Source organism: Mycteria americana, chromosome 7 (genome assembly GCF_035582795.1).
Source record: "Mycteria americana isolate JAX WOST 10 ecotype Jacksonville Zoo and Gardens chromosome 7, USCA_MyAme_1.0, whole genome shotgun sequence".
Taxonomy (NCBI): domain Eukaryota; kingdom Metazoa; phylum Chordata; class Aves; order Ciconiiformes; family Ciconiidae; genus Mycteria; species Mycteria americana.
Genome location: NC_134371.1, coordinates 14,734,051 through 14,752,902, shown reverse-complemented (window position 1 = coordinate 14,752,902; position 18,852 = coordinate 14,734,051). Strand labels below are relative to the sequence as shown.

At 46.3% G+C, this 18,852-nt stretch overlaps 1 protein-coding gene across 1 annotated transcript in view; it reads left to right on the top strand.

Moving 5' to 3' along the window:
• The window catches only part of MB21D2 (Mab-21 domain containing 2), a 65,294-nt gene extending 61,085 nt beyond the window's left edge, over positions 1-4,209 (top strand). The window contains exon 2 of the mRNA XM_075507153.1: positions 541-4,209. Coding sequence (XP_075363268.1) covers positions 541-1,805 — 1,265 coding nt within the window. The 3' untranslated portion in view covers positions 1,806-4,209. The remainder of the gene's footprint in view (positions 1-540) is intronic.
• Positions 4,210-18,852: the final 14,643 nt, after the last annotated feature.

Sequence of the window (18,852 nt, the reverse complement as noted above, 5' to 3'; positions counted from 1 at the left end):
AAACGTAAAGCAAATTGTAAAATCAGACGTGCTTGAACTATTCATTCACTCGTGCACAAACCAACCCCCTGATGCCGGTCCAGCTTTTTTCTTGTACCAGAGAGAAAATAAGAACAGTGAGTCAATTAATATTCTCTTTTCTTTTTGAAGTGTCGGGGAGCATTTGGATACCATGGAAATGAGCGACAATATGGTGAAAAACTGGTTTAGAAGGTGTTTAAGCAGTTAAATTTAGTCCTAGAAGTAGCTTTGCTGTGTTTTACCAGAGGCTTCTGCTTTTTTCCATTGCTCCCAGTATGATATTTAGGATGGACTTCACCCATTCCCAGGAGTGCAGAAAAGGCCCTGCCCTGAGCCAGGTGGGACTAAAGGTTGGCTGAGTGCTGGGCCTGGTGTATGTTTGTGTTACACGAACAGTGATGGATACCTCTGGTTGCTTTTTTTCCTGCTGGGTATGGGATGGGTTTTAGTCCTGGTTAAATCCTGCATCCCAGATCTGTTAGCCTTCTCTTGAAAGGACTTCTCTTTCTCTTTTTGCAGGCATGGTTCAGAAACTTGACCAGAAGTTGCCTGTAGCCAATGAGTACCTGCTGCTTTCAGGCGGTGTGCGGGAAGGTGTGGTGGACATTGATCTTGATGAGCTGAATGTTTATGCACGAGGCACAGACTATGACATGGACTTCACCCTGCTTGTGCCTGCCCTGAAGCTGCATGACCGCAACCAACCAGTCACGCTGGACATGCGCCACTCGGCTTTGTGCCACTCCTGGCTGAGCCTGCGTCTGTTTGACGAAGGAACTATCAGCAAATGGAAGGACTGCTGCACAATTGTGGACCATATCAATGGAGCTACCAATTATTTCTTCTCTCCAACAAAAGTCGCAGACTGGTTCTATGACTCCATTAGCATTGTCCTCTCCGAGATCCAGAAAAAGCCTCAGCGAGGGATGCCAAAGGTGGAGAAGGTAGAAAAGAATGGGACTATCATATCCATTATTTTGGGAGTGGGCAGCAGCCGCATGCTGTACGACATTGTCCCTGTGGTGTCCTTCAAAGGTTGGCCAGCTGTGGCCCAGAGCTGGCTGATGGAGAACCACTTCTGGGATGGGAAGATCACAGAGGAGGAAGTCATAAGTGGGTTTTACTTAGTGCCTGCATGTTCCTACAAGGGGAAGAAGGACAATGAATGGAGGCTGTCATTTGCCAGAAGTGAAGTGCAGCTGAAAAAGTGCATCTCCAGCAGCCTCATGCAAGCCTATCAGGCCTGCAAAGCTATCATCATCAAATTGCTGTCCCGCCCTAAAGCCATTAGTCCATATCACTTGCGGAGCATGATGCTGTGGGCTTGCGACAGGCTACCAGCCAACTATTTGGCCCAGGAGGATTACGCAGCCCATTTCCTCCTGGGTCTCATTGATGATCTCCAGCACTGCTTGGTCAATAAGATGTGCCCTAACTATTTCATCCCCCAGTGCAACATGCTGGAGCATCTCTCTGAAGAAACCGTCATGCTGCATGCACGGAAGCTGTCCTCGGTCCGCTCAGACCCTGCCGAACACCTTCGAACTGCCATCGAACATGTCAAAGCAGCCAACCGGCTAACACTAGAGCTCCAGCGGCGGGGCAGCACCACCAGCATCCCCTCCCCACAGTCAGATGGAGGGGACACCAACCAGCCTGATGACCGATTAGCCAAAAAGTTGCAACAGCTAGTGACTGAGAACCCCGGGAAATCCATCTCCGTCTTCATTAACCCAGATGATGTCACAAGGCCCCACTTCAGAATTGATGACAAATTTTTCTGAGCTTTCGTCAGTGTTTCTTGGGATTTTTTTTCTTTTGTTTTGTTTTTAAAAACTCTTGCAGTGTGCAGGTTTTTTCGTTTGGTTTTCCTTGATGACTTAGCCTCTTGTTTTTTACATATCCAGCGTAGATTGGATCTGTTGAGAACAATCTGAATAAATTATAATTCCTGGTTCTGCAGGACGGTGCAGATTTTGAAACGGTATATTACTATTTCATATGCTGCTTTGATTTTTTTCACCCACCTAGCCCCATTGTCTGTGAGTAGTTTCTAAAGGAGAACATGCACTGTAAACACACATGCCACAGTGTAATGTAGATTTTTTTTGAAGCTTCCATAATTTATGTACATTGTTGGGCCTGGGGAAGGGAGAACTCACCTTCCGTTGCTTCAGAAATTCACTTCTTTTTCCATGAGCTTCCATCACCCTAAAGAAATGAGGAGAGACTCTGGGTTGAAAAGCAGTATCGGTAATTTGATGAGGCCAAATCTACTGGGCTGAAGCCCAGTTCATCTGTTCTTCACACTTCTTATACTAGGGGAAAAAGTTGACTTCAAAGATAATGATGCAGCTTTTGGGGGAAAGAGTTGTTTCTGTTTTGATCTACTTTTTGAATGTAATTGTTCATAATTGGACCTTGTACAGTCCAGAGGGTTGTTTCTGCTGCTTTTCCATGTGGAATAAGGTTATGGAATGTTAGTTTTAGTGTGTGTAATTATTCAAAGCTTTATTTAAATTCTATTAAAGAACATACCATTATAAATGTTAATTGCACTAATGAAATCTCTGCCATTACCTCAGTCCCACTGTTTCTGTTTCTTTCATGAATTAGCATCTGTTCTTAGGTCTCAGTATTGCAGATTGCTTGAGGCCCCTCGGGTCTCATGGTTTCAGGTGATTACTTGATTGTCTTTTGTAAAAGGCTCTTCCTTGTTAGCCCTGCTATGTGTGAGAAGTCAGATTTTTGCATTGGCATATTTCTTTGGATGCGTATTGTGTGTTGCAGTGCATATTGCATTAATATGTATTGCATGTTGTTGAAACAGGTTTACCATTAGATAAGGATGTAATGCTAAAGCAGTGGTATGTGCAAAGTGAATCAGCCAGACCTCGAGCAAAGGAGCTACCTTGCTTCTGTAATGCATGTATTAGGCCTGATCCTTTATGGCAGTTACCATTCCCTTGACTCCTGTGGACTTTCTGACTTACCCTGGGACATATGAGATCTTACTTTGGTCTCAAGTTTGCAGAAGTTGTGTTTGTATGTAAACTTGTGGTGCAACAGTAGCCTTGAAAAACACATACGCTTTCCTTTTGTGTATAGGATAAGATGTATGGTTACAAGGGTTAGTCTGAGCCAAAAATAATTCCAAGAGTTCAAGGATAGAGTGACTTTTTGTGGCTGGCTGGCCAGTGACTGATATTTAGGCCTTAAATCAGCAATTTGGGCTTACTGATTATCCCAGAGAAGCTGTTCTGATCCAAACTTGATGCATGTTTTAAAATGTGATTATTAGAGCAGGTTGAAGTATTTTTTAAATATTTGACAGACGAATGAGGTGCATATCTAGTAAATTCTAACAGATAAAAACTGTGTATGAAAAATGTGTCACCCTTTTAGCCCAGCCTTTCTGGTAAAGAAACCAGGCTGGTGGAGCAACACACCAGCAGCTTTGGAAACTGCTTTATTAGATGGCAAGGAGGTTTCGATACCTGATTTAGTGCCCAAGTCATGTCTTAAAACGGAACTTTGGCTCCTCCATCTCTTGGGCATATTGGAAAACTTCACCCCATTGCTGTAGCCAAGATGTTCACATTTACCTGAATTTACTGGTACACACTTACATGAGCCTGAAGAAGCTCTCAGAAGTTGCTGGCTAGATGGAGTGGATGAGGATTTAACTTTAAAGCACAATTGGCTAGTGATCATGAGCCCCAGTGCAGCTGTGGTTATGGTCCGGGGAAGGAAATGTATTGACTTCAGCGGAAGCAGAACTGGGTGCTACCAGTGTGGCTATTGCCAAAGATGAGTCTCCATTTAAACCTGTGTGACCTGCCAGGGGAGGCAGGAGAACCTACTGGGAATCCTCGCCAGAAGTGCTTGGAAAATGCAGATTCATTGAAATGGTCTTTTCCAGTCTCCAGGACTTCTGTCTGTCTGTTGGAAAAAGAGTCTGGGCTCCAGGATGAAGTTTCCCATCACCACATGAGAGAGAGCTGCTCAGCACAAAGCAGCATAGCCTGGCAGGCAGAGTACTTTCCCAGGAGTCCCAGTGTCCGTGCCGGTGCTCCTGAGTTATGCAGAAACACAGCCTTCCTCATGCCAGTTCAACGTCCCGATGACCAGCAGTTTCGCTAGCCCATGTCAAGCTCTGGTGTGTGGTCCTTTTTTTGGTTTTAATTAAAAAACATTTTGAAAAGTATCCATCTTGTTCTTCCTGCATTATGAGGAAAATGTGTGTGTGTTGGGTTTTTCTGTGGGGGATAGGAGGCTTGGCTCTTTACTGGACTGGAAAGCAATTTCCCAGGTAGGCCTGAGAGGATGTTATATCCTCTGCCTGGACTGTCTGTCTTCCAGGGAGGCAGAATCCTAACCTCCAGTAGGTTTTGAATCTCAGTCTAGTATTTGCTCCTTTCCACATACTTTAGCTCAACTTAATGAAGCAGATTGCCAGCCCAGAAAGGTGATGTGTGCTTTGTATATCAGAGTACATCAAAGGCTCTATTTTCTCCCTCTCCTACTGTCCCCTCTTGCCTTTGTGTATATGCTGGGACAGACTTGCAAAATGCATAGCTCTCTATGTGGGATTTCAAAGTAGTGAGTGGGTTTAGATACCAACGACCTATTATTCACTACCCCCTGCAAGTTTCAAAGGGACTGCAGTGCTTTTCCTATTGGGCAGTTCTTGAAAGTCCTTCACACAAGCATTTTAGAGCACCCAACCCCATGGGGTTCAACACTTGGCCAATCTGACAAACACTGGCGTAAGAGGGAATTTGCTTTAAACTAGCAACGTAGTCATCTTCCCTACTGTCATCAAGAGGAGACAAGTCAGTGCTGTGAGCCTGTGTCTCAGTGGGAGATTCAGTTCTGCACCCACTGCTATGGGCGATAAGAAAGATTTATTTTGCTTTTGCCCATTAGCTACCTTCCTGCTGGCTTCTCCCTGTTGGCAGGTGATGTTACAAAAGGACTGGGACAATTAGCGGGGGGCTGGCTGCATGGGTTAGAATGTAGGAGGTCTCATTTATGTGTCTGCATATTACTGCCTCCTACACTGCTAAAAGGGAGTAGAGTCACAGCCAAGAGGGTCTGGCCTTGAGGCATCAGAAAGGTGGGGAGGAAGAAAAAGTGCCCTTCAGAGGCTCCACGTCCACTTCTCAATGTGGGCCTCCTTGGGCGTCCTGGCTGTGGTCCTACTATTGGGACAAGCTTTTGCCTTTGCTTTTTCCATAGGGCTTGTGGCCAGTAGCACAATGGGAGGAGCAGCTAATTTGACTGGTTCCAGTTGTCACTTCTTCCGGGAGACCCAGAAGAACCTGTCACTTCTTCAGGGGGACACCTGAGCTGCTGCAGAACTGACAGAAACAGCAGCCAGTGGGGGGCTACTCTGTGCTACGTTGGGGAGAGTACTCAAATTGGCGCAGAAGGGAACAACAAATAGCCCAGGAGCTTTGTGAAAGCCTGCAATCTCTGCTCCTTCAAGCATGTTATGTGAAGCCTCGGTCACTTCTGGCTGGCTGTGATAAATCAGTTTGTCCACGTTTTCCATACTCTAGCCTGGAGAATTTTTGGTGCTGTAACCAGAAAACTACAACTGAGCATCAGAGTCATTCTTTGCAGGAGATTCAGCAAAATAATGGCAGGAGTTTAACCATCCAGTGCCCAGAATAGAAGCCAGTCCCCAAAAGCCACTGAAAGAGCTGCTTTTTAATGATCCGTCTTTTCTGTTGTCCTTCTGTCACTGTGAGAAATAGCTCTAATTTTGATTGAAATTCTTGGACTTTCCCTGATTGCCTTGTTCCAGTGGAGAGCAACCTTGCTTTGGCAGCCGTGGTGGTTCTGGGCTTGACAGGGACATCCGAGCTCTGTGCCCTTCCACTTCTTGGCCTCCTTATGGAGCGTGATAGTACGCTGTGAGACAGGCTTGTGTCTGCTACAATTTGACAGGTCAGTGACTGAAACAGGCACTGAATGACAGTAGTCGCTCTTGATGCGAGATGTGTCCTCAGCTCAACTTCTTTTGGCCAGTGTTGTGGGCCATATGAAATGATCTCAAACTCTCTCTGCGGGCACTGTGCTCTAAAACAAGTATAGAGTGGCTGGCTTCATGCAAGATGCTGTCCTGGTGCCAAGCATCCACCAGTAGCTAGCAGTCTACAATTGCTAGCAGTCTACAATTGCTAGCAGCTAGCAGTCAGTTGGTTAAATTTTCTGGTAAATCTGGGGTTACAGGGAAAAATTACTACTTAAAAGCCTTAGAAGGCCAGAGATTCCTGAAGGTCACATTGCTCTGCTTTCCGGAGGCTGTGGCTGGTGCTTAGACCCAGCTCTACTCAGCTGCAGTCCCTGAAAACATTTCTGTAAAGAAGGTTTATTTAAGTGTCTCGCAATCTGCTTGCTGTGTGAATGCAGATGGCAGCTGGGTAATCGGACCAAAAGTGTCCAGGAGGTGGTGGCTGGGGCTGGAGGGTCACAGGACAGGGCCCAAATCCCATTAAAGTCCATTGGGACTTGAAAATGTGCTTGAAACTAAGTGTGTGCGCTTTGCTGGATCAAGCTGATTGTGATCAGACCAAAAGTAAGCAGACGTCTGTCATATTTTATTAATCCATGTAATCCAAGCAACCATGCATAATGCAAGTGAATGTGGCAGAGGGAAAGGGGAAGATAGACTTTGCTAATGATTATTTCTCGAATTTTTTTTTTTAAAGGTGTGCATAGTTGGTGCTTAAAATAGCTTAAAAACATCATAGAATCATAGAATATCTCGTGTTGGAAGGGACTCATAAGGATCATCGAGTCCAACTCCCTGCTCCTCGCAGGACTACCTAAAACTAAACCATATGACTTAAGAGCGTCGTCCAGATGCTCCTTGAACTCCATCTGTACCTTTTTGCAGGTTCAGTGCTGGATACGTTTTGCCACTCTGTTTTGTATTAAAGTGAGTATGTTTGAAAGGTCACCGGGCAGCCGAGTGCAATAGTGTTCAGATTCTCCTGGCATTGCTCAGTGATTAGAAATATTCAGCATGCAAATAGCTTGTTCAACTTCAGCAAGTACATCATCTCCCTTCTGCCAGCCTTGCTTGGGGTGAGCTAATGGACTTTTAACATTATACAGCTTAGAGAGTGACTGTCTCTAATAGCTCCTGATCAAGCTCTCCAGAAAGGCAAAAAACCATCATGGGGCAAAGGCTAAACAAGGGGAGGGGGGCAAAAAAGCACAGATGTTAAAAAGTTGCTGGCCAAGGGACTCTTGCCGACATGTTTTGTATTTAGGGAAATTCAGCATTATATTTAGCACATTTTGGCTTTTGAGAACTGTCTGTCAAATGGATCCCAATTTATTTCCTCTGAATGCTTTTAGAATAGTGATAAAACAGCCCTCCATCCCTTCTCCTCCCCCTTTGCCCATTTATAATCTATTATTTTAGGGCTGCTCTGAGGAACTATTGTGTTTTCCTATTATCATTGTCCCTGGCTCAGCACTGTGCTTCCAAGCTGAATGTAGGCTTTTGGGGGTTATTTTTATCTTACTGACCTTCTGTGGTAGAGGAACACGCTCTCATTCAGTCTCCAGACAGCCTGATTTGCTGAGCAGAGAGATGTGGGTGTGTATCGGGGGCATCAGGCTCTCTTTAAACTGACTCGGCCCTGTCTTTCCCTCTCAGTTTTTGTGTGTTAGGAATATCAACGCGGAAGATATGACTGAGGTCTTGCTAGGTACAGAGAAAACATAATACGTGATTCTGAAGTCAAGCAAGCTCTAGTCCAACATGAAAATTGAGCCCAAACAGCCACTCTTCTCCCTGATTCTCAACCACTCTGACACCTTTGTTTTAGCTTTCTTTTGGGGAGGCGGGGAGGAGAGAGATGAGCTGCTTTCGTCCACTTCAGTGGGTACAAATCATAGCTTTGGCTTAGGATGTTAGACACTTCATTCGTTAATGGCTCTGTCTCCAGGGCTCCCTATTGCTTTACGCCCTATCATGACATTGGCGGGACAGGGAGAGGGTCTGATGATCTGTTCAGCCAATTCACAACAGAACTGTGCAAAGAAAGGAATGGGCTTTTTTCATGAAGGGCTAGCAACTTCGTGTCTTTCTCCTGCCTCCGGTGTGCCAAGGCTCGAACACAGTATGTTAATAGCCACTTCTGAGGGCTTCAGCTGATCAGAGAATAAAGGCCAAGGTGCTTCTGTGCAAACCAGCCAGCTCCTCTTCCTGGCCTTCAGCATCCCTTGCAGGGCAAGTCTGCTCCTATCTGCAGCCAGTGCTCTCAGAGCAGACTTTGGCTGTTTGTGTTTGCAGGGTACAGGCCAAGTCTGCATCTGCAGATGACGGCAGGCCAGGGGACAGCTTCCCACAACTGCCACATCAAGAGATAACTGCACTTGGCTGGAGTTTTTGAAACAGCACAGAGGAGAAAACCCTTCCTCCAGGGAGGCCACTGCAAAGTCTAAACTTTCTCACCAGGACCATGACTTGTGTAGCGACCAGGAGAAGACTCCATGACCAGTGCTACCAGAAAGGCACCCTTGTGTCTAAGAGCTTATGAGTGTCATGCAGCAGCCACTATCCCTGAGAGGTGCTGGGGCTCTTCTGTCTCCTGCCCCGACGTGAGACAGAGACCAGGACTGTCTTAGGACTACCCCGGCAAGGATGGCAGAGGGGGAGCTGGAGTGGTTGAGGACACACTCTCCCCTCACTGTGACCTCCAGTCTCTGCAACACCACCATAGCTGCAGCAACTGGTTGCAGCTTCTATGACAAGATACCATTTCTGGAGCTTTCAGGAAGAGAGGCTGTATCTTACCCAGCAAAGATGGCTCTCAGGGAAAGCCTGCAGCGAGCCCCGTGATTCCTGTGTCTCCCTACTCACTTACGGAAGTGCTCAGTGTGCGTGAGGCCCTTCATTGTGCCTTACACCTTCTTTGCAGCCATGTAAACTAATGCAGAAAAGTTGGGGCAGTGAGGAACAAGGACCAGTGAAGGACATGTTTCTCCTCTACATCCCATGGTGTCCAGTACATGCGCATTCAGCTGTGATTGTCCTGTGAGGATCCTCCAAATCTTCTTCAACTATTAATTAGTGATACAGGGCTCAGAGGAGCCACTTCAGTCATGGAGTTCAACCACCATTATGTCAAAAATGGCTATACTGGTGTTTTTGATGTTTAGGCTCCAGAGAGTGTCTAGTCCACGCCCAATCCCATACTTCTTAATGTCCTGTAACAGGCAAAAGGGCTGTAGCAAGAAAAAACTCAAAGCTGCAACCTTCCTTTAGCTTCCCTCAGAGGTTGCCTCTATGTGCTGATGGTTCTGGCTAGTCTTGGTTGATGTACATAGTGCCGTATTCATTACATTATTTGTTAATTGCTGGTGGCAAAACTGGGATTGGCAAGTATTGTCTTTAACCCCTGTACTGCTACAGGTATATATAGATGTTATCTTGCTGAATACTTGAACTGGTTGCACTAACATCACCTCTGCTACTAATTAAAATGGAGGGGATGATGGTGGGAAGTCATTACAGAAAGCCTCCAGAAAAAGCATGAGCCCATCAGTTAAAGGAAACTCTAGAAACTGAACCCAGCAGTCCTGAATCCCACCAGCCTGTTGTGACCGAAGGGCTGATAAGTCCACCAAGGCATATGTTACCAGGTCAGTAGTACAAAGCTAGTTCCTCACTTGTTCTTTCCCCAAGGCATGGCTCTATTCAGCCTCAAAACCCACTGAAGGCAGAATGTGAAACCCAGCCTGCCAGGAGGCATGGAAAGCACATGTTGCTCAACTGGTTCTTCCAGTCTGTTTCTCCATAGCACCCAGCCTGCCCCATGCCTCTCTCCAAAGCATCTTTAAATAAACTCCCCAGAGGTGTTCTGCTACACACTAATGCATTAAAATGAAATAAAATGCTGCTGAAAGGAGCTGGATAAATGCCTTGTCATATTTTGTTATAATCACCTACAGCAACCTCATCGCTTGTGTCATCTGTCTCTCCAGCTTACTCATGGAGCAGCAAGCATCATGGTGACGGTGCAAAAAAGGAAGAGACATGCAAGTTCATGTGAGTTGGAGTAAATAATTCAGAGGCACTGGCTTGTCGTTCTGATACACAGTGCTACCCAGGGCAGCCAGGGCATACTGGTCCAGCACGCACAGAAATCATGCTCTCCCAAGTAAAAGCAAGCTATGGAGAAAACTGAGCGAATCCTCCAGCCTGTTAACTTTCCGGCTCATTGAGCAGGTGGAAACTCAGCAGTGTGACTCCGTGGAGGGCTGGAGCGGGGCTGCAGGGTGCGAGAGCAGCGCAAGTACGCTCAGGCTGGTGGGCTCTTCAGCTGGTGCTGCTGTACCTGCACACGGGCACCTGCGGTTGCACTACTACACATCGTTATGCAACTGGCTGAATATAGTCAGTGCTTGAGTTTGAAAGCCATTTCTGAATAACAGCTCAAGAAATAAACTGCCAAAAAAAAAGAAGGAATATTTATGGTGATTTCTGGAGAAGAGAGATGTGATCAAAATAAGCCAGCAGCCTGCTTTACCTCTTTGTAGCCTACCATGCTCTGTGGTTGAAAAGAATCTGTATCTTCCCCTCAAATCACCGGGAACAGGAGTAGACCAACAACTGCTGACAGGAGCTGATTTATGAATTACGCTACATATTAGAACCTAATAGACTTGGGTGTTCTTCCAGGCTGGGCTCCTCTCAAAGGACATGGCCTGTCACATGGCCTGTTTCCTAGCCCAGAGAATTTATGTGTTAATGAATAGAAGAAATCGGTGCTGGGAAGAGAGCAAGCTCTCCACATGTGAAAGCCAGGCAGGCTCCTAGCTGTAGCCTTTACACCCTTCATGCATTCCTGGAGTTTTCCCCTTCTGCTTCTTACAGCAGGAGGGACACCATGGCTCTGTCCTTGAAGCAGCTGAGTGAGTTTGGACCCTACTGTGGGAGACAAAAGGCTGTAGGAAGCCCAGACCTGTGCCTATCTGGGCAGTGCTGGAACAGGGGAAAAGAGTAATGAGGATTATTTTGCCCATCCCTGCAATCAGCCTCAGAGCTGCATGGCACGAACGGGAGCCATTGGATTTCTTGGGAAACAGGCTGTGCTGTGAAAGCTGAGAATCAGCTGAAATCTTGTCACTTCCCTTCTCAAGACAAAGTGCAGTTCTCCTACCTGGTCTCTGATGTAAGCCCACACAACTGTGGATGCTTAAAAAAATACACTCACAAAAATACTCCTTTCCCTTGAAAGAAACTCCAACCACCTAAAAAGCAGTACATCATGCACAGCCTTTCCACAGAGCAGAGCTGAGAGGGAAAAGGAACTTCATGTGATCAGTTTTAATTTTGTGGTAGACTTGGATTTCCTGCCCAGTTGCCAACTCACAAGGAACCTTACTGTCTTGTGCTCTGCCTGTTCTAGATAGACAGCTCTGATAACTTTGGAAAGATGCAGTCTTGGAGGAAAAAGCAAACCTGTGTCCCACCATTCCAGCTCAATACTGAGCATCAGGCACAGTGGTGGTTTGTGTGTGGCTGCATTTGTCAGATACTTGAGCTTTTAGTCTTCTAGTTTCTTGCTATATCAGTGTCTTAGAAGTTCTCCTGAACAGCGAAGATCTCCAGGAAATGTTTCTCACCTTGATACTTCTGTCTAAAAACGCAAGGAAGACAGTACAGTGCAACAGCGCAAGGACAAGGCATGTTAGGTAATTCCCATACAACGTGCCAGGGGATCTTCACGGTGTTTGTAGAACAGGGTCCTGCCTGGTTTGCCTTTCCTGCCCCTCTGTGCCATCACACCCTTGCACACACAGGAGAGGTCTTGGGGAGGTGTTGGGGACAGCTACAGCTCTCCCTTCCTGACTGACCAGCTCTCGGTTCAGCCCAGCAGAGCAATTGGTAGGTTTGGATGATCATGTCTGTTTGGAGTCCAGCTGTCCCAGTGGCCAAATTCTGTTAACTGAATTTGAACTCACCTTTTATTTCAGGCATGAATAACTCCGGCTATACAGCTGCATATGCCTTGAAGAACTAAATGTATCTTTGTACAAAGCTGGGGGGTTATGAATTGCTGCGGTTTATGACTGGGAGTGGCATTTATTTATCACAAAGAATTGAGTTAATTTGACTACTTGTGCAACCAGATCTGAGGTCTAAGGAAACAGCAAGGTATTTAGACATCTGAGTCACAGCCCTCGTGCATCGCTGGTGCTTGCTGGCACAGACTTGGTCCCTCAAATGCTTGTTTAGTGGCATGATGCCATTGTCATACAATAACTTGCCCCAGCAGCTGGCTGGGTCCACATGTAACTACATGTACTCCTCTGTCCTGACTGCAAAAAGATCCTTCAGATCCAAATGCCATTTCTCTTTCAATATTTACTCTCTCACTGAGCACTTCCCTCAACAAGTGCATCAGCAAGGCACCCTGCGAACCCAAAGAGCTCTGACCGGCTGTAATACAGCCAAGGACCATTGCCAGCCAGGAGGAGATGGGGTGCACCTTGCTCCCCCTCCCCAGCGCCCTATGCTTGGCTTGGAAATAAGACCCGGGTCTTTTACTGCGACAAGCAGCCAGCAGAGCTGCTGCGCCCGCACAGCACAGCCCCGCACAGCCCAGCCCAGCACTCGCAGGCGAGGCAGCTCTGCGCACAAGCTGGGCTGCTCTTTCCTTCAGCGGCACCGATTAGACCACATGCAGCTCCTGTTTCTGGGAAGAGCTCTTTTAGAGCCAGCTCAGGTACCTCTCAACTGCACGGCATTCGCCAGTTTGGAAATATCCACTTTGCTTAGAAAGCTAAATGATGTCTCACAGAAGTATTGCAGCCTCCCAGGTCTTACTGGAAATAACCTTCTGGTGTTGTCTGCCTGTGGCCTTGTCCCTTCACACATCTGGCAGGATAAAACATTAATTTGAGGGTCAGGGTGACGATGGGGAAGATATCCGCTCTTCTCAATTTTACACGCAGTACTTCAGCAAATGTCCACGTTTGCCAGCCTGAATTCAGAAGATGAAGGGAGGGACATGAGGATAGAATAGCAACACAAATTAATGAATGTGTTTCTAAAACAATCTCTTCTATGCATAACTCACTTTTAGTACCTGATTCTCAGTCTAGTCACAGAGAGATTACGTTGATTTGCACTTCTGCAACTACTGAAATTCCTTTGCAGTCTGTTAGAGCCAGGAATTTCTGTTAAATATATATAGTATTTCTCCAGGTTCATTTGAAGAGAGTAATAATATATCGTTGCTCCCAGTGGGGACATAGCTGCCTGCCAGCTTATGTCTGCTGACATGCATTAGAGCTGGGCTTGAACGGCAGCAATCAATAGTGGGAAATGCAGCAGCTGAAACTGCTAAGTGCAGCTCTAATGTTCCTTATGCAAACGTTAACACTCACCAGAGAGCACGCCTGCTCAAATGAGCAAAGAAACAAGATTGACTGCTCTATTTGCTAAATGATTCCCAATATTTCCTGTTGGTTTTTTATGGTTTGCATGTCTTGAAAAAAAACAATTGCTGAAACTGCAGAGGGTAGTACCAGCCAAAATTATGAAAAGAGCACCTCTCTTTTGGGACAAATGTGTGTTGCCCACACACTCGAGGGCAGGTGGGCTATCTTGGGCTATCTCCAAGCACACCGGGACACAGCTAGCTGGGTTCTGACCCCCTCATCTGCTTAGAACCTACTGATCCCTATCCTGACGCAGACCAAAGCGGGCACGCGTGTCCATGACTCGGCTCTCGAGCAGAACTAGTGCATGGGTGTTACATCCTTCTGCGTAGCTCCTGGGCACCCCTATGCCCTCTCCAACATTGTTATCCGCTGACCAGCCGCTCAGCCTGAAGCTGGACCTGATTACTCAAGTAGCTGAGCACCTGCTGCTCGCACTAGATTAACAGGAGCTGCGTGTCCTCAGGGTTGCCAGTGGCTGGACCTGGAATCTGCTCATGCTAAAAGCCAATTCATTTGCTGTGAACACACAGCTGATACATGGAGGGAGACCACTGTTATGACAGCCAGGCCTTGAGGGTCTGGGATCACTTTCTTACTCCATCTGAAAGCTGGAGTAATTGCAGTGATGACTGAGCTTCATAGCAGTACTGACCTCCTTCCCCCTCTGTAATACACAGAGAAGTGGAATAGGAGAAGGGGAAGAAGAACTTTGGTTTTTTATTTCTTTCTGCACAGTAACCCTGACCTTCGTGGCACACCTGGCTGTTTCTGTGTCTGGGAAGGTTTATACTTACCAGCTGGCCACAGCACAGCTAATTGACTGCTCAGCAAGGCTGGGTACAGCAGCAGCCCAGGTGAGGGGGATGTGTGTTAGCAGCCATTTGGCAGAGCAAGGTTATAAAGGAGGAAAGGGGGCCACTAGGAAGGTCATGCTGATGGGTCTTTGTGCTCTGAGGGATGGTTGGATGGGGACTGCAGTCAGAGGAAGGTCAGTGATGGACTGAGAAATAAGTGAAACTTTATGTAGGACTAGTATGAACCTGTGCATAAAGTAGGAAGCAGCTCTGCACCCTGGGTTTGGCCCCTTGAGAGCTTTGGGCAGACCTTGTGGTCAGGAGGGGGCTAGATCCTGAGCTGTGAAATGGTGATCCTTCATTTCAGAGGATGTGTGCGTTCTTTCTCACCTTTCCATTTCTTCTTATCATCTAGAGATAACAGCAAAGCTGCAAGCAAACTTGTGAGCTGAAAGGCCAGGGTTTTCTTGTGTATGCCCAGAGCTGGGGTGCCTAGAGAGCCTGAGGCAATGTTATGGGCATTTGAAGCAGCAAGTGTCCTGCTGCCTGCTCCTTCCCTAGGAAAGGATCAAGGTAACAAAACAAGGAGAAGTTGTTAGTGTGACTGCCTTGCAGATGTGCTATCTGGAGGAGTTTGGATTGGGAAGAGGTGAGCAGGAGAGGTCTGCTTGATCTTGAAGGCAAGGAGCCTTGGAAATGCTGCTGGGCTCAAGTAATCTGAAGCTGTTGGTTCCTTGTGTGATAATACTGCCTCAGCCAGCAGCGCCCGCACACGTTCATCTGCGGGGAAATATGTGGTCAGACTGTAAAGAAAGGGCACACCCTGGCACAGAGTCAGCTTTGTTTACTACTATCACTAGTAAGCTGGACACCAGCAGGTATTTATCAGTGGTTGTAAACCTTTGTGAGGTGTCAAGGAGGGAAGGCAAAATGTTTCATTGGTTTATGTGACAAATTGCTAGGAAGGATGCATTCTTTTACACTGTGAGTTGACGGAGCATAAGCCTGCTGAGCCTTGTAGTCCATGTGCTTTGTATCTGTCCTACGGGGTGCTCACCTGAACACATTTTGGGTGCAGGTATGTCAGAAGAGCCCTGCTTTTGCTATTGCTGGGTGCGTTGGGCTCCAGCGCTGTTAGCCTTGCAGGGGTGACTGCTGTGAAGCCAGGAGGTTGCCCCAGCTGGGAGGACAGCTGAGCTCTCTTGATCAAGCAAATTCAGTAGCTTGGTTAGATCCTTACCTGAGGAGCGTGTTGTCTGCGTGTTGCTTTTGGGTTATCCCTGCCTGAAATGCTTGCAGTAGTGACTTCACTGACCCAAACAGTGTGAGAGTCATCAGCAGAACGCAGGTGTACTTTTTTAATGCTAATGCATGAGTGTCCCAGGCTGTGTTGTCAAAGTCCTTATTGCCTCCACAAAGTTTCCAGCTTGTTAAAAGCAGAAACTGTGCAACAATATGCTCTCCAGTGTACCACCACCAGCGAGTGCTTACCCAATGCAGCCTGATTTTGGCTTACTGTGTTTTAAAGGTCATAATTCCTCACCATGCTGCACCGCCTCATTTCTCCACCTTTCTGAATTAAGAAATAAAGCCTGGAAAAGCAATATCCTGCTCTTGAGAAGGAGTATTGTTTAGACCACAATTTCTATCCTATTGTTAGGTTTACACCTCTGCTTGCCTATGAGCATAGCTAAGGGGTATGATTATATTATCCATCTCTGCTGACCCTAGACGTGGAGATGAGCAGTTGCTGCCTGATTTCTTAGTCAAGCCTTCATGTGAGCTGTCTTAAGGGTGTGAACCCAAGGGAGAGCTTCCCTATGGGTATGTGACTTGTTAAAAATGCAAACAAAACAGAAGTAAATCCTCCAAGTGCTGGAGAGGCTGGTTCTGTTGGTCCTGAAATAAGAATTTCAGGCAGGTCTAAGCCATAGGTGGTAGGTGCATTGTCATTGCTCTCTGTATAGCCTGCTTAGCACATCAGTGGAAATGGGCAGAGTCAGAGTTCTCAACTTCAAAGTTTTAAAAGTATGAAAAGAAAAGTCACCACCTTCTTTCTCCTGTAGCCTGCCTCCTATGAGGCTCTAGCCACTGTCTCTAGACATTTTTGGGGTGAATTTTTAATCTTCTTTATGGATATTTCTCTTACCTACTGGTTTCCATTACAGGTGGTAGAATGGGAGTTTCTCTTTTTTGGATTCCAACCTCTGGATTAATCTGAAAATCTAATGGGAAGGGTGTTTCTTTATCTGCACGTATTTTACCTGATATGTATAAATGCATGATGAACAGTCTTACTACAAATGTGAATGGCTTACTTCTCAGTGTCTGACTTCAGCCAGCTGCTGTTCCTGTTTCCCATCCCTGATGCTTAGTGAATGAGGGCTGATGATTTCCATATGCAGATGGGCTAAATTGGCAGCGATGCTCCAGATCTTGTGGATTCTCATAATTGCTGAAGGATTTGGTTATCTTGGGTAACAAGTCATCATCTCTGGTGGGAGATAAGATTGTTTCATGCAGCCATTTATATTCTTGAAATGATAGTGCCCTTTTAACTTTGAGATTTTTAACAATGCAGGAAGATAGTATTGCATGACCTTGCTTTTGGCAGTGAGTATGAACTGATGGCAGCCAGCAACGTTTTCATCTGTTCTCAGCTCAACTTCTTTCTTCCCAGTCCTCTTCTCCCTGATTGCCCTTGTAATTGGAGATAAGCTGGACCCACATAGTTATGCAGTATCAGAAATGTAATCTAGACATCTCTTCTGTTTGAAGGGCATGTTAGAAATGCAATTCACAGAAGTCAGATGCCTACAGTCTATTTTCTGTGAGCTGCTTGGAAAAAATCTGAGCTGCAACTATTGATAGGTACATGTTTGAGGGACACCTGGAGGTGTCTAATGTTCTCACAAAAACAGCACAATACTCCACTGAAAAGCAGCTTTGCTCAAGGACAGCTTTATCCTCTCCCTAAAAGGAGATCAAACTCTTCATGGGAGGGCAGGCAGGGGCCACTAGGGACTTTGATAACGTGATGAAAGCCTTGAAGTGATTCACTTTTTGAGCAGAACAGGAGTTCAGGCTGTGCAGGTCTGCAGAAGAGATTTTAAAATACCTTCTCATGCTGTCTGGGAACAATGGAAGACTTGGTGAAAGATCAGGTGCGTTGCCTGTCTTTGTGCCCTATCCAGGCCATTTTGTTGCTGAACAAAACCCTGCTTGCTGTGTGATGCAGCAGCTAGCCAAGGTTCAGATGGCCAAAGCTGGACCTTCTTTTCAGACTATCACTGAGCTCCTGCCTTTTGTTCCAGAATGACAAACTTGTAGAAACATAGGGGAGAAAGTCTCAGCTGAGGGGAAGCAAGAGTGGGGGTGAGCACTTACATGCAGGTGATAAGAATTGTCAAAATTTCTTGCCTTTGTTGAGATATTAAAGTCCTCTAAGTGCAAGATAAGCCTTACTTCCAGATCTTGTCCCTATCAAGGGTCTCCTCAGGATCTCCCTCTCAGGAGGCCTCATGGCCATCTACAAGTACACACATTGTTTGGCAAGGCTAAGGCCAAGGAAACAGAAAGCTTGGAGGAGGGTCAAGGGAGGTATCCAGACCAAAAAGAGCTATTTGGACTGTGCCATTGCTTTGAAACAGATGAAGCTGCACCTACCTGTTCCTGACAGATGGGTTGAGACCTTGAGGCTTTATTAAAAATACAAAGGTGTAGATTCTGGAGCCTCTAAATACACAGTGAGATGCTCAGATAAGTGATTGCTCTGAAATCCTGGTTGTGCTGGATCTGGGGGCTTTCAGAACCACAGCAGTTAAGCAAACTATTGCATTTGACTGAAATTGTGAATATGTTCCTTAGCCTTCCCCTCTGCACAAGTCTCTTGGACGTTTGAATCCTTTAAGTGGTGGAAATGAGATGTAATGCTCTGGAATGCCCTGGCTGGGTGGTCAGTGAAATCCTGTGTTGTGAGGGCCAGTAATGCTGGGTTATCCAGATTAGACACTGCATCTGATTATCTTGCTGATAATCCTACCTTCAGTAATTTAATCATGATGGGGATTGCAAGGCCAGGATCAGGCAGAAATAATGGGCGATTGCCCCCCTGTACATCTGTAGTAGTTGGAACTCTTTATTTGTGGCAATATCTGTAATGCGTTTAAATAAATATACATGCGTGGTAGCGCTGTGTTGCCACTGGCATTGCAACTGGAGTCTCCTGTTGTTTCTCGCTGTTTGTAGGTGAGAAATCAGTTATTGAGTGGCTTGGGGTGACACAGATTCCTGCATTTGCTTTCTTCGAATGGTCACAAAGTGTGTGTGTGAGGGGACTGATGATGTGATGCCAATTTAAACAAATTGGGATGGCAAAGAAAATGATCCGGTCCAGTAAGAAGAACAGATGGTGTCAACCTGCCTGTCAGATAGAGGCAGGACTCCTTGCTTACTGCTACAGGAGGGCTGGGTGAAGTGATCCATGTTCTGATCCCATCTCTGGCAAAGGCTCTCCCACTGTGGGCTGGGAATAAAGCTGCTTGGGTATGTGTTTGTA